At 38.4% G+C, this 15,870-nt stretch overlaps 1 protein-coding gene across 1 annotated transcript in view; it reads left to right on the top strand.

The window, feature by feature from the left end:
- The window catches only part of DLAT (dihydrolipoamide S-acetyltransferase), a 31,091-nt gene that overhangs the window by 9,938 nt on the left and 5,283 nt on the right, over positions 1 to 15,870 (top strand). Inside the window, exons 8-11 of the mRNA XM_025465530.3 lie at positions 8,584 to 8,651; positions 9,517 to 9,609; positions 9,974 to 10,081; positions 13,968 to 14,083. Of these exons, the coding sequence (XP_025321315.1) occupies positions 8,584 to 8,651; positions 9,517 to 9,609; positions 9,974 to 10,081; positions 13,968 to 14,083 (385 nt within the window). The remainder of the gene's footprint in view (positions 1 to 8,583; positions 8,652 to 9,516; positions 9,610 to 9,973; positions 10,082 to 13,967; positions 14,084 to 15,870) is intronic.

Below are 15,870 nucleotides of genomic sequence, written 5' to 3'. Positions count from 1 at the left end.
CGTGAAGGATTATTTGAGATACTTAGCAACACTGGCTGCTGTACCAAAGATAAAATTTGAGAAAGTGATAGAAATTCTAATCTAGGGACGCCAGTCATCTATTTGTTCAAGAAGTATTACAGCCTTGGGATGCTTGGGTGGCTCAGCGGTTAAGCATCTGCCTTTGGCTCAGGGTGTGATTCCAGAGTCCCAGGATCAAGTCCCATATCGAGCTCCCTGCGTGGAGCCTGCTTCTCCTCCCTCTGCCTATGTCTCTGCCTCTCTTTCTGTGTGTCTCTCGTAAATAAATAAATAAAATCTAAAAAAAAGAAGAAAAGAAACTGTAACCTGTTAGGTGATTCATTTACTATTACTTAAGATACCAATATTCATGGAGTCTGTGCGTCCAACACTTGTTCATAAGAGAAGAAAAAAAAATAAGATTTCTCTCTCTCTCTCTCTCTCTCTCTCTCTCTCTCTCTCTAATAAATAAATAAAATCTTTTAAAAAGGAGGGGGGTAGCCCCGGTGGCTTAATGGCTTAGCGCTGCCTTCATTCAGCCCAGGGCGTGATCCTGGAGACCCAGGATTGAGTCCCATGTCTGGGGTCCCTGCATGGAGCCTGCTTCTCCCTCTGCCTCTGCCTCTCTCTCTCTTTCTTTCTCTCTCTCTAATAAATAAATAAAATCTTAAAAAAAAAAAAGATTTCAGTCTCAGATGTTTATATTACCAAAAATAAAGAGTAAAGCAGAAAGGAAGTATAGCATAGTAGTCAGGAGTATGGACTCTGGAGTTGGAATGCTCAGGTTTGAACCCCGGCTCTGTTGTACACTAGCTGTTTGACCTTTTGTGTCTCAGTTTCTTTATTTGTATATAAAAATAAGACCTTATAGGTTGTGAGGATAAATTTAAGTTAGCGGTGCCTCTATATATAAAACATATACAGGTGTTAGCTGTGATAAAGAAGATAACTTGTGATTACCTAGGTTGGTCCAAATGCTAAGAGAGAATAAACCCAAGTTGACAACACCATTGAATGACAAAATGAATATATGTGTAGTCTTGACTGCTGTTAGACATGGTGGTTGGGGAAGATCTTTCTGATGAGGTGACATTTGATCCCACCTGAAAGATGAGAAGGAGTCAGATGTAAGCTAACTGTGTGAAGAACTGGGGACAGGGAGACCAGTAAAACAGTGGTCTCTGAAGTGGAAGAGAGCTTGGCATGTTTGAGGAACATTAGGGAGGCCAGTGTTAATGGGGTTGAGGTTGGAAAGAAACATAGGGAGGGGTAAGAACAAGGATTTGACAGGTCATGGTTGAATTTGAATTTTATTTAAAGCATAGCAGAAAGCCGCTAAAGGATTAAAACAAGTGACATAAAACGATTCGTATTTTTAAAAGATCATTTTGGCTGTTTTGTGCAGATGGGTTAAATGAACCCCAAAGTCCCTGTTAAAGATGTTGTTAGAGCTGACAGTGGTGACTTAGACAAGCATGGTCAGACTGGAAATGAAAAGAAATGGACAGCTTCAAGATACATTTTTGACAGAATCAACAGAACTTAAAGATGGTACATGGGGACTTGATAACAGTTCTTTCAAAACAAAGGTGTGTTGGAAGCCAGTCTGGGTAGGCTGAAAAGTAGAAAGTGAATAGAGAAATGGAAACAGCTTTGTGTACACCTCATTTTAAAAGCTTTCCTATGGAGGAGTAGGAGCTAAGATGGTGGTTAGTAGGTGGACCCTAAGCTTGTCTCGTCCCTTGAACACAGCTAGATAACTGTCAGATCATTCTGAATACCCAGGAAATCAACCCGAGGACTGATAGAACAAACATCTAGAGGGAGAGAAGAGACAACATCAGGGAAGGTAGGAAGTGAGTAGACATCGTTTTGAGGAGAAACGGGTCATGGATGCTGCAGAAGAGAGGGAGCCCTGGTTGTAAAGAGAGGCAAGAGAATGGAGCACACAGGGATACATACAAGGAGAACTTCCCACTTCCACTTCCCAAAAGCCATTGGCTGGGAAAATGAGAGAGGCTGATTTTCATGAGTTTTTGCAACCAGCAGGGCTCAAGGACTGGAGTTAGAGGTCCACAGGCTTGGCTGGGATAGAGACCTGAGGGCACTGCCCACTGCAGGCAAAGATTGTCTGACGGATAGAGCAGCCAACACACAGCAGCAGGGTGCACACAGCATACTAGAGACACTCCCTGAAGTGCCAGGTCCTGGCCACTGTGTGACCTCCTCTTAAAGCTATTACTCTCTGGAGCAATAGAATTTTCTAACATACACAAAACAGAGACCTAGACAAAATAGCAAGATCGAGGAATTCATCCCAAAAGAAAGAACAAGAAAATGTCATGGCTAAAGATCTGATCAAAACAGATGTACGTAATATGCCTGATGGAGAATTTAAAATAGTCATAAGGATATTCCTGGGCTTGAGAAAAGCATGAACAATATCAGGGAGACCCTTACTGCAGAAGTAAGAGTTTAAAAAAAAAAATCAAGCAGAAAGGAAAAATGAAATAACTAAGATTGGAAAATGGCTGGATATGATGACCACTAGGAGAGAAGAAGCAGAGGAACGAGTAAGTGATTTGGAGATAGAATCATGGAAAATAATGAAGCTGAACAAAAGAATGATGGATTGTGAGATTAGACTTAGGGAACTCAGTGACTCCATCAAACGTAATTACATTCATATCATAGGAGTCCCAGAAGAAGAAGAGAGAAAAAGGGACAGAAGATTTGAGGACATAAAAACTGAAAACTTTCCTAGTCTGGTTAACAAAATAGAAATCCAAATCCAGGAGGCATGGAAAATTCCCATCAAAATCAAGAAAAGCAGGCCAACACTAAGACACATTGTAGTTAAATTTGCAAAATATAGTGATTTTTAAAAATCCTAAAAGCAGCAAGACAAAAGAAATCCCTAACTTACAAGGGAAGGACCCATAAGATTAGCTGCAGAAGTTTCCACAGAAACTTAACAGGCCAGAAGAGAGTGGCATGATATATTCACTATGCTGAGTGGGAAAAATCTATAGCCACAAATACTTTATCCAGCAGGGCCATCCTTCAGAATAGAAGGGGAGATAAAGGGATCCCTGGGTGGCGCAGCGGTTTGGCGCCTGCCTTTGGCCCAGGGCACCATCCTGGAGACCCGGGATCGAATCCCACATCAGGCTTCCGGTGCATGGAGCCTGCTTCTCCCTCTGCCTGTGTCTCTGCGCCTCTCTCTCTCTCTGTGACTATCATAAATAAATAAAAATTAAAAAATAAATAAATAGTGAAAGTTTGAAATAATTTAAAAAAAAAAAAAGAAGGGGAGATAAAGAGTTTCCCAGACAGGGGTGCCAGGATGGCTCAGTTGTTTAAATGTCTGAGTCTTGAACTCCGCTCAGGTCTATATCTCAGGATTGTCAGTTTAAAAGCCCCACCACGTGGGGGCCCACATTGTATGTGAAGCCTACTTAAAACACACACAAGCTTCCCAGGCAAACAACTAAAGGAATTTGTGACCACTAAACCAGGGCTGCAAGAAATATTGAAGGGGATTCTTCGAGTAGGAAGGAAAGGCCAAAAGTGACAAAGACAAGAGAGAAACAGAGAAAAATCTCCAGAAACAACAAAACAAGTAATAAAATGGCACTAGACATGTATCAATAATTACTCTTAGGTAAATGAACTAAATGCTGCAAGCAAAAGACACAGAGTGTCAGAATGGATAGAAACAAGACCCATCTATATGCTGCCTATGAGAGACTTTAGACTAAATAAAAGGCATCTACAGATCGAAAGCGAAGGGATGGTGACCTATATGGCTCAATCAGTGGAGCATGTGACCCTTGATCTCAAGGTTGTGGGTTTGAGCTCCACATTGGTTTTGTAGGTTACTTAAAAAGTAAAAATAAAAATCTTTGAAAATGAAAGTGAGAGGGACAGCCCGGATGGCTCAGCGGTTTAGTGCTGCCTTCAGCCCAGGGTGTGATCCTGGAGACCCGGCACCGAGTCCCACGTCAGGCTCCCTGCATGGAGCCTGCTTCTCCTTCTGCCTGTGTCTCTGCTTCTCTCTCTCTCTTTGTGTGTGTGTGTGTCTCATGAATAAATAAATTAACTCTTAAAAAAAAAAAAGTGAGGGGATGAGAAACATTTATCATGCAAATAGATGTCAAAAGAAAACCATAGTAACAATGGGTTATATCAGACAAACAAGATTTTATATCAGATACTGTAACAAGATAAAGAAGGGCACTATATCATAATAAAGGGGACCATTCAATAAGTAGATCTAATTGTAAATATTTATGCTCTCATCTTTGGAGCACCCAAATATATATAAAACAATAACAAACATAAAGGAACTCATCGATAATAATACAATAATAGTAGGGGACTTTAACACCCTGCTTACATCAATGGAGAAATCATCTAAACAATATCAACAAGGAAACCATGGCTTTGAATGACACAGTGGACCAGATGGACTTAAAATATATTCAGAACATTTTATCCTAAAGCAGCAGGATATATGTTTTTTTCAAATGCACATGGGATATTCTCCAGAATAGATCACATACTAGGTCACAAATCAGGCCTTAATAAGTACGAAAAGATTCAGATCATAAAAAAAAAAAAAAAAAAAAAGATTCAGATCATAACCATGCATACTTTCTGACCACAACACAGTGAAACTTGAAGTCCATCAACCACAGGAACATATTTGGAAATGCTACAAATATATGAAGAAACAACATGCTACTAAAGAATGAATGGGCCAATCAGGAAATTAAAGAAGAAATTTTAAAAAACACGTAAACAAATGAAAATGAAGGCATGCCTGGGTGGCTCAGGTCGTGATCCTGGAGTCCCAGGATTGAGTCCCACATCGGGCTCCCTGCATGGAGCCTGCTTCTTCCCCTGCCTATGTCTCTGCATCTCTCTCTCTCTCTCTCTCTCTCATAAATAAGATCTTTTAAAAAAAATGAAAATGACTGTCCAAAACCTTTGGGTTTGTAGCAAAAATAGCCCCAAGAAGGAAGTACATAGCAATACAGGCCTACCTCAAGAAGCAAGAAAAATCTCAAGCAACTTAACCTTACACTGAAAGGATCTAGAAAAAGAACAAATGATGCCTAAAGCCAGCAGAAGAAGGGAAATAATAAAGATTATAGCAGAAATATCAATATAAAAATTTTTTTAAAACTGTAGGACAGATCAATGAAATCAGAAGCTGTTTTTTTGAAAAAAATAATAACATTGATAAACCCTTACAGAGACTTATAAAAAAGAAAAGGGACCCAAATAAATCACAAATGAGAGAGAAGAAATAACCAGCACCACAGAAATAGAAAAGATTATAAGAGAATATTCTGAATAATTATGGCAACAAATTGGACAATCTGAAGAAATGGATAAATTCCTAGAAACCTATAAACTACCAACACTGAAACAGGAAGAAATGGAAAACTTGAACAGATCAATAACCAGCAAAGAAATGGAATCCGTAATCAAAAACTTCCTCAACAAACAAAGATCCAGAGCCAGACGGCTTCACAGGGGAGTTCTACCAAACATTTCAAGAAGAGTTAATACCTGTTACTCTCAAAACTATTCTTTTGAAAAATAGAAATGGAAGGAAAACTTCAAAACTTATTCTGTGAGGGCAGCAGTACCCAGATACCAAAATCAAAGACTCCACTAAAAAAGGAGAGCTACAGGCCAATCTCTGATGAACATGGATATGAAAATTCTCAACAAAATACTAGCAAATCGAATCCCAACAGTCAGTAAAAGAATCCTTCACCACAATCAAATGGGATTTATTTCTGGGCTACAAGGGTGGTTCAGTACTTATAAGTCAACCAACACGATACACCACATTCATGAAAGAGAACTATATGGTCCTTTCGATAGATGGAGAAAAAGCATTTGGCAAAAGTACAAAAATCCATTCATGATAAAACCCCTCAAAGACATGGGGATAGAGGAAACACCTCAACATCATAAAGTCCGTCTATGAAAAATCCACAGCTAATGTCATCCTCAGTGGGGAACAACTGAGAGCTTTTTCTCTGTGGTCAGGAACAAGACAGAATGTCCAGTCTTCCACTGAAGTCCTAGCCTCAGGAGTCAGACAACAAAAAGAAATTGGCAAGGAAGAAGTAAAACTGCCGCTATTTGCAGATGATGTGATCTTGTATATATAAAACTCAAGGGACTCCTGGGTGGCTCAGCAGTTGAGCGTCTGCCTTCGGCTCAGGGCATGATGCTAGGGTCCTGGGATCAAGTCCCGCATCACGCTCCCCGCAGGGAGCCTGCTTCTCCCTCTGCCTATGTCTCTGCCTCTCTCTGTGTATCTCTCGTGAATAAATAAATAAAATCTTAAAAAAACAAAAAACTCAAAAGACTCCACTAAAATATTGCCAGAACTGAAACACGATTTCAGTAAAGTCCCAGCATACAATATCAACATACAGAAATCTGTTAAATTTCTATACACCAATAATGATGCAACAGAAAGAGACATCAAGGAATTAGCCCCATTTACAATTGCACCCAAATCCAGCAGATATGTAGGAATAAACCTAGCTATAGAAGTAAAAGAGCTGAGGAAAGCACTGTATGTGCCAGTACCCAGTTTGTTGTAAAGGATACCACATGGGAACAGTCAATGGAAGAGATGCATACATAGGGCAAGGAGTGGGGTTGTTGGGGAAATGTGTGCAGAGCATCCATGCCCTCTCTGGGAGTACAACCCTCTCAGCACATTGATGTGTGTTCCCCAACCCAAAAGCTCCAAACTTAAAGAGTTTATATTTTTATGGAGGTTTTTTTGTAAGAAGCATGGTTATTTAAATCCTTGGCTATGAGTTGTTGAATTCATTCTCCAGTACCCCTGCCCTCCTTGGAGGGACAGATGACTTAGCAAATATGACCAAAATGTAATCATTTGGGGAGAATGTTTGAAAGCTTAAACCCAAATGTTCAGTTTGATTTGTCTCACAGCTACTCATGTTTCATATTTAAGGCAAAACACTTTCACATCACTGTCTCATTTTATTCTCACAGTCTTCCTTTGAGCGGGGCCTGGTATAATCTCTATCCGGGTATCCATGGGTGACTTAGCAGTTTGGTGCCTGCCTTCAGCCCAGGGCGTGATCCTGGAGTCCCGGGATCGAGTCCCTCATCAGGTTCCCTGCGTGGAGCCTGCTTCTCCCTCTGCCTGTGTCTCATGAATGGATGAATAAAATCGTTAAAAAAAAAAAAAAAAAAAAATCCTACAGATGAAACAAGACCAGCAAAGATTAAGTAACTCTAGTCTTCTGAATTATATTTGACCACAACCCTACATTTTTTTACTCCTAGTCTGGTGTTCTTCCCTTTAAACCATATTGCTTTGTGATGGCCTATTGTGCCTTCTTCGGGAGACAGGCAAAAAAGTAAAAGATTTTGAGTGAATTCCTGTGGGTGGCTAAAGCCCAGCCTAAGGCAGGGGATACCGCAGGTTCCCTCCTCTTGGGGGGCTGTGGTATCCAGATCCACCTTGATGATAAGGGGAGGTTATGGTTTCTGTTGCTTATAAAGAGAGAGGTATTTAATAGGGATACTACTACCTCTGTTTTAGAGCTCCAAGTGAGGATAAACACAGTCCTAGCCAACTCAGTTTTTATAATGAAGGAAAAGAGTTGGGAAGAACTGCATACAACGAGACTCCTTTTAAAAGTCTGCCTTGGGGAAAGATGAATCAATATGACCCATTTTTTTTCTAGAAGTGGGCCAGTATAAAAGGTATTTTAATAACTAAGTTTTAAATCTTAGAATTAAGATTCAGAATTATCTATTTGAATCTAAAAGTAAACCTGATTGGCTGTGCATGGGAGGAGGAAAGAATTGAGTGAAAATGAAAGTAAGCCTGTAGTGTGAGGATTTGAAGATCTTACCTTGTGTGTGACATTGTACACACTTCATTCCCAGTGTGTGACAGGCCAGTTTAGAACCTTGGCCACTACGAGAAAGCTCAGAACGATGGAGACCACACAAGGAAGGAGTGATTCTGAAGATGAGATCATTACAGTTGAGAGTTATTTGGGCTATTTTGGGGTGAAAAAATTAACTTGCCTAATATGTCTGAAACGATTGTCATATCTGTTGACTTTGTACAAAGGGAATTCTTTATGATCCGATGAATCTAGAACCCAGATGAGATCCATTTCAGGGTTCAGAAAGGAGTTTTCAGAGCTGACTAGGAGAGGCGAAAGCTAGACTTGTTTGGGAGGCATAAATTGTACTCAGCTTATCCATATCCCAGTATTTCCCAATTTAAAAGCACGTAAAACTCTTAAATACTTAACAGAGTGTTTGCTGTAGTTAAAAGAACCACTATAGATCAAATGAGAGCACTCTGTGTGAATGATAATTAATAATTGGTAAAAGCTGCCAAAACCATTAAGGTATAGGAGTAAGGCAGTGAACCCCTTCAGAGGGTCTTTGGTAGAGAACCCTTAGTAATTTGCACTTCCCAGATCACGGGGTCAGTCTCCTGGAGGAACAAACAGGTCTGCTCTCACATACGTGATATTTATGCATCTCTTCCAGGGACGGGACCAGAAGGCAGAATCATCAAGAAGGATGTCGACTCTTTTGTGCCTACTAAAGCTGCTCCTGTGAGTTACATTTAGCATTTTTGTTTTGTTTAGTTCTTGGCAGTTTGTCCCTGCAAAATATTCTGTGCAACCTACTAAACCCTTTCATACATTACTTATGAATGGAATAGCTTAACCAGAATTGTGGGGGGGTTTTTTTGTCTAATTTCACTGGCTAGCAGTAGATATGAATGTGCTGTCATTCAGCGCATAAAAGGAAAGATGATATGCTACACTGACATGCATTCCAGTTTCCTTTTTCAATGGTGGTACTAAATTTTTCTTAACAAATCCTCTCTTATTCAGATCCTATTTTTATTTATTTATTTTTTCAGGTCCTATTTTTAAGTGCATGCTTATTAGTTGGTTGACTAGAGTTTGAGTTTTATGTACTTAATTATTCCACACAGGAATTAAATCCATATAGCCAACCAACTGTCATGCAGTTGGTTAAAGTGTTAAGATAATTAGCTAAAAGTAAGTAAAATGATTTAATTTTTTGGATGATTGCTTTAAAATGCACGGTTTATCATTGTTTTTTCTCAACACTGTTCAGAAAAGTGAATTACTTTTTATGCTTATTTCTAATCCTTTAAGAATGCATTGATTGCTTTTCTTGAAGGTAATTTTGCAAATACAAAATTATTTTAACTAATCATTTCTCTGAACAAAGAAAATGATACTTAAGTATAAAAATTAAAAACAGAATTCTTATATAAGCACAGTACAAATCTGAGTCTCTTTTGCTCCCTTGAGTTAGAAATAGCTATTTTCTATAAGCCTTTTAATTTTTTACTTTGCCATCTGTTAAGAGTCACTAGGTTCTGCCTGTTGCATATGCTGAGATTGAGCCACAGGTACTAAGAGCTTCTGTACCTCCTCATAGGCTCCAGCAGCTGCTGTGCCTGCTGCGGTTCCAGGAGTGGCACCCGTTCCTTCAGGGGTCTTCACGGACGTTCCAATCAGCAACATTCGTCGGGTAGGAATATTATCCTAAATATTTAGCTGCAGCCAAAGCTGTAGGGGGCATTTTTGCTCTGATTGTTCAGTTGCATCCACAGTTTGAAACACTACCAGAGACTTTTTATTTGGGATATTTGGATGATTGGTTGTAGATGTTTGGCTTGGCCAAATAAATACTTGGGATAAACAAACATTGCTCTGATAGATACTACTAGACGGAGTCCAGGTTTTGGTGCATATTCCAATTCCATATTCTAGTTCTGGTAATGTTTGAGGTAGCCATTACCAGGGAACAGGGTAAAGAGGCAAACAGAGCCCTGCATTAGGTAAAATCTCACCTCAGCTTAAGATAAGTGATGTTTTAATCTCTTTGATTTCAGGTTATTGCACAGAGATTAATGCAGTCTAAGCAAACCATACCTCATTATTACCTTTCCATTGATGTAAATATGGGAGAAGTTTTGTTGGTACGGAAAGAACTTAATAAGGTAAGAGGTTTGGAAATTCCAACTCTGAAATTCTAAAATTCTTGTTTTTCCCCACTAAACATTTACATTTTTACCTATATTTTTTGTGACAGTATGTTGATGATGGAAAATGGTGTCCTCTTACTAAATTTATTTATTTATTTTAAAGAGTGGGAGACTGGTGGGTGGGGAGGGGCCAAGGGAAAGGGAGAGAGAATCTCAAGCAGGCTCCACACCCAGAGCGGAGCCTGACTCAGAGCTGGATCTTACAACTCTGAGATCATGACCTGAGCCAAAATCAAGAGCCAGACTCTTGACTGAGCCACCCAGGCATCCCAGTTGTCTTCTTAATTTTAACTTGCTGAGAGAATATCTTGGAGAATTTTTGTTTTCTAACCCTTGATTAAAATTTCTCATTTAAAGTTGATTTTGCCACGGATCCATTTTAGCCTAGCACAATCACTATGATTCTATGAGGCTAGATAAGAAACAGTATGTTTACTCTGTTTACAGTTAAGTACCAACTACCTACTTATGCTTAGCATGAGGCACTTTTAGGAATACAGCATAAGTCATAGTCCTCCATGAGCTTAAGTTTTTAATCTAATGGAGATAATGCATGTGAAAAACAGAAGAGGCAATTTTTATTAAAGTAAAAATACCCGTTGGTAGGTCAATTTCTTTATGGTAATGCCCCTTGACTGCTAAATTACACTGTATAGGTTAAGTGTTCTAGGAATTCAGAGAAGGAGGACACCAATAAAAGTAGTTGGGGAATTCACAGTGGTGTGGGAAAAACTTGATTAAGCTATGGAGAACAGGAAGGGTTTGCATTGGCAAAGAAGTTGAAGATAGTTCATTATACTGATGGAATATCATAAAGGCAAAATGCTTTTTAAAAAGGACGTAAGTGGGCAGCCCCAGTGGCTCAGCGGTTTAGCGCCTGCCTTCAGCCCAGGGCACGATCCTGGAGTTCCAGGATCGAGTCCCACATTGGGCTCCCTGCATGGAGCCTGCTTCTCCCTCTGCCTGTGTCTCTCATGAATAAATAAATAAAATCTTTAAAAAAAAAAAAAAATTGCATAGGAGGGACACCTGGGTGGCTCAGTGGTTGTCTGCCTTTGGTTCAGGGCGTGGTCCTGGGTTCCCAAAACAAGTCCCGAATCGGGCTTCCTGCGGGGAGCCTGTTTCTCCCTCTGCCTGTGTTTCTACCTCTCTCTCTCTCTCTGTGTGTGTCTCATGAATTTAAAAAAAAAAAAAAAAAAAATCTTAAAAAAAAAAAGAATTGAGTAGGAGGAGATATGAAAACTGTTTTCAAAGAAGTGAAAAGTAAAAGCCAGTGGCACTCAGCATTATACAGGTTATCTATAACCTCTCTGACCTCCTGCTTTTCCACTCCACTCCTTGCTCATTCTGCTCGAAAAAAATTGTCTTCCTGTTCCTCGACACTCTGCCTGTATACTCCTACTTTAGTCCCTTTGCACGTACTGTTCCCTCTGCATGGAATATTCTTCCCCTAGCATCCACCTGGTTTCTTCCTTTACCACCTTAAGGATTTGACTCAGTATCACCTTCTCTCATCTTCCCTGGTTACCTTATTCTAAAATTAAGGGAAGAGGAATGGGGTGAGTAATCAGTTTTCCCATTAGTTCTTTTCCTCTGTTTTTTTCTCTTTAACATTATCTTACATATTATATATTTCATTTATTTATTATCTGTCTACTCCTTTAGAATGTAAGATCCCTAAGAGTAGAATTTTTACCCATTTTTTTCCACTGCTTTATATCCAGGGATTTTTAGAACAGAGTACTCAAATATTAGATGCATGAATGAATAAAGCAAGAAGCATTAACAGGTAGTAACTGGCTATATGGCTTAAAGATGATTGCATGCTTTTACTGGCAAAATGGTAAAGCTATTTTATAATCTATTTGAAAATTAGACATGAAAAGTATGCATCCAGTGTATTATTTTATTCTTTTTAACAGTTTTATTTAGGTACATTTCACATATACCATTCAGCCACTTAAAGTTTACAATTCAGTGGCTTTTAGTATATCCTGAGTTCTATGACCATCACAATGGATTCTGGAACATTTTCATCACCCCAAAATGAAATCATTCTCCCATTACCTTAGCCCCCACTCCAATCCTCCCATCTTCCCCAACCCTAGATAATCACTACCTACTTTTTGTCTTAGATTTGCTTGTTTTGGGTATTTCCTGTAGGAATAGGGATTTCATTGAATCTGTAAATAATTTGGGGAGTATTGTCTTCTTAGTACTGTTCCTACTCCATGACCATGGAGTGTCTTTCCATTTATTTAGGTCTTCTTTCACTTCTTTCAATAATTTGTACAGTTTTTCAAGTATAAGTTTTTGTACTTCTTTTGTTAAATTTATTCCTAGATATTTTATTCTTTTTAATACTATTATAAATTTCATTTTCAGAGTGTTTATTGCTATTATAGAGCAATACTGTTGATTTTTGTGTATTGCTCTTGTATCCTAAAACCTTGTTTTTTATTTAGTGTTCTTTAAGATTTTCTTTTTTTTTTTTTCTTTAAGATTTTCTATATGCAAAATCATTCGTCTCCAAATAGAGATAATTTTGCTTTTTCCTTTCCAATTTGGATGTCTTTTATTTCCTTTTCTCACCCAACTTCTTCAGCTAGCACATCTAGTAAAATGTTGACTGGAAGTTGTCTTGTTCTTGATCGTAAGAGGAAGTAAGTCTTTCACTAAAGTACAATGATGATGGTTGTGGGACTTTTGTAGATCTGTTTTATCATGAGATGTGGGAAGTTCCTTTCAATTCCTAGTTTGTTTGTTTGTTTTTTTTTTTTCAATTCCTAGTTTTTATGAAGTGGTAGTTGAATTTGCTCAAAAGCTTTTTCTGTGTCTATTGAGATGGTCATGTGATTTTTGTCCTATATTCTGACATTATTACATTAATTGATCTTCAGATGTTAACCAACCTTGCATTTCTGGGACAAATTCCATTTGGCTGTGGTGAATAATCCTTTTCATATATTGCTGGATTTGGTTTGCTAGAATTTTTTTGAGGGTTTTTGGATCTGTATTCCTAGGTATTTGAGTTTTATTTTTTCTGGGTTTTGTTTTTTGTGTGTGTGTGTTTTTTTTTTTTTTTTACTGTGATATCTTGGTCTGGTTTTGGTATTGGGTTAATACTGGTGTGTCAGAATGAGTGGAGAAGTGCTCCTTCTTTTGTGTTTTGGAAGATTTTGTGAAGAATTGATATTCTTCAGATGTTTAGCAGAATTCACCATTTGGGGAAGTCATCTGGGTCTAAGTTGTTCTGTGTGGGTATTTTTAAAATTATTCAGTCTCTATTACTAGTTACAGATCAATTCAGAGGTTTTATTCCTTTTTGATTCAGTTTTGGCAGCTTGTATCTTTCTAGGAATTTTCCATTTCATCTAAATTATCTAATTTGTGGGATAATTGTTATAGCATTACCTTACAATTTATTTGGTAGGTTATGTAGTAACGTCCCACATCATTTCTGATTAGAAATATGAGTCTTCTTTTTTCTTTGTCAGTCTAGCTGAACATTTATCATTTTGTTGATCTTTTCACGGAACCAACTTTTGGTTTTGTTCAGATAAGTGAAAATGAAGGCATAACATACCATAACTTAAGGGATACTGCTAAAGCAGGACTTAGTAGGAGGCTTATAGCTACAGACCTACATTAAAGACCTACAAAAAGGCCTACATTAAAAAGATGAAAAAACCAACTTTTAATTTCATTTCATCCTTTATACCTCAGGACATTTGTATTCTTCCCCCCCTCCCCCCCCCCCCCCCCAAGTCCCTGCCAGAGGTTATGTTTCAGTGTTTGGGAAGAGAGTTTAAGAAACTACGATGGTTTCTTGTCTTTGCAGATGTTAGAAGGGAGAAGCAAAATTTCTGTCAATGACTTCATCATAAAAGCTTCAGCTTTGGCATGTTTAAAAGTTCCTGAAGCAAATTCCTCTTGGCTGGACACAGTTATAAGACAGTAAGTAAGATACTGCTGGTCAAGGTATATGTATCCACCAGCAGATTTCTTGTGCTATCTCACATGTAACTAGGAATATAGGGGATAAGGAGAAATGGAATACAGGGAGGGAGATGACTTCCATAGGCAAAACAGTTTGAAAACAATGTAAAACTATTTATAAGATAAGGCTAAATTTAGTTAGTGAAGACTACAAATTCTACGAGTTTAGAGAGGCAGATAAGTTTACAGATGTGAATAATTAAGTTGATAACTGTTATAAAGCAGGGTTGAAATGATTTTTGCTCACCAATTAGTTCTGCTGAATTCTAATGGGAGCAAATTGAAAACAAAACCAAGAAGCATATTTGTTAATATTATGGTGGCATTGTGAGTGGCATGGTGCTCAGTGTCTTCCCATGTCTCATTTTAATCCTTAGGACCACCTTATGAACTAGGGCTTTCACTTCTATTTTACAGGTGAAGAAACTGAGGGTTCAATGAGTTAAATAACTTTGCTTGAATTAATATGTTATAGTAAGTAGCAAAACTGTGATTGGAATCAAGATTCTGACTTCTGCACCTAGGTTTCTTCTACTATGTAGATTTTTTTATATTATATAAAATAATAGTATATACATTAGAATATTGCTTTGTGGCTTACAGTGACCTATTTAACTTTTAATCTGTGGTCTACTCTCAAGAGGCAAATACGACTTTTTTTTTTTTTTTTTTTTTTTAAGATTTTATTTTTAGAGAGACAGCATGAGCAGGGGCAGAGCATGAGAGGGAGAGGAAGAGAATCCTAAGCAGGCTCCATGCTCAGCAGGGATCCTGACATGGGGCTTGATCTCTCAACCCTGAGATCATGACCTGAGCTGAAATGAAGAGTCAGATGCCTAATCGACTGAGCCACCCAGGCACCTCTATCTTCATATTATTAAATAACATTTTCCTGTTTCCTTTTATGGATTTTTCATTTTATCAGCTGATTTGATATCAGTGAAGATTAAAATTTAGCTTTTTTGTACCCTACACACACACACACACACACACACACACACACACACACACTGTTATCCTGCCAAATCGATTATAGCACAAATTCTGGATAAATCAGTATTAATATTTTTATGCCTATGAAAATATTATTTATGATTAAGACATGTATGCTGTGAATACTGACCAAACTGATCTTAATGCTTGTCTAAGAAGGGGCTATGCACTCCTTCATCATCAGTTCTTTCTAAAAGTTTCCAAGAGAACACTAAACCATTTTCCAAGCCTGTCAAACGTAACAGGTAACCTACTTTGCTTGGTCATCCATCTCTTAGAGAACATCTGAGGGTCTAACTATTCCTTATGGACTATATTATTTCCTGGGGCCTCTATTATAAAAGATTTTATTTATTTATTCATGAGAGACACACAGAGAGAGGATACGGGACTCGACTCCAGGACCCTGGGAGGCACCCCCTAGGGCCTCTATTATAAATGACCACTAAATGGGTGGCTTAAAACAAAAATTTATTCTCTCCTACTTCTGAAGGCCTGAAGTCTAAAAGCAAGGTGTTAGTATGGCTGCAAACCTCCATAGGCTCTAGGGGAGAATCTTTCTTGCTTTTTCCAGTTTGGGTAGCTCTAGCATTCCTTGGATTGTGGCAACATAACTCTAATCTCACATGGCCTTCTTCTCTGTCTCTTACAAGGACACTTGGCATTGGATTTAGGGACCACCCAGATAATTCAGGATGATTTCATCTCAAGATCCTAATTAACCCACAAAGATCTTTTTACTAAATAAGGTC

This window comes from Canis lupus, chromosome 5, assembly GCF_003254725.2.
Source record: "Canis lupus dingo isolate Sandy chromosome 5, ASM325472v2, whole genome shotgun sequence".
In the NCBI taxonomy this organism is placed as follows: domain Eukaryota; kingdom Metazoa; phylum Chordata; class Mammalia; order Carnivora; family Canidae; genus Canis; species Canis lupus.
The sequence above is the reverse complement of the archived record's forward strand: the minus strand, read 5'-3'. Positions and strand labels throughout refer to the sequence as shown.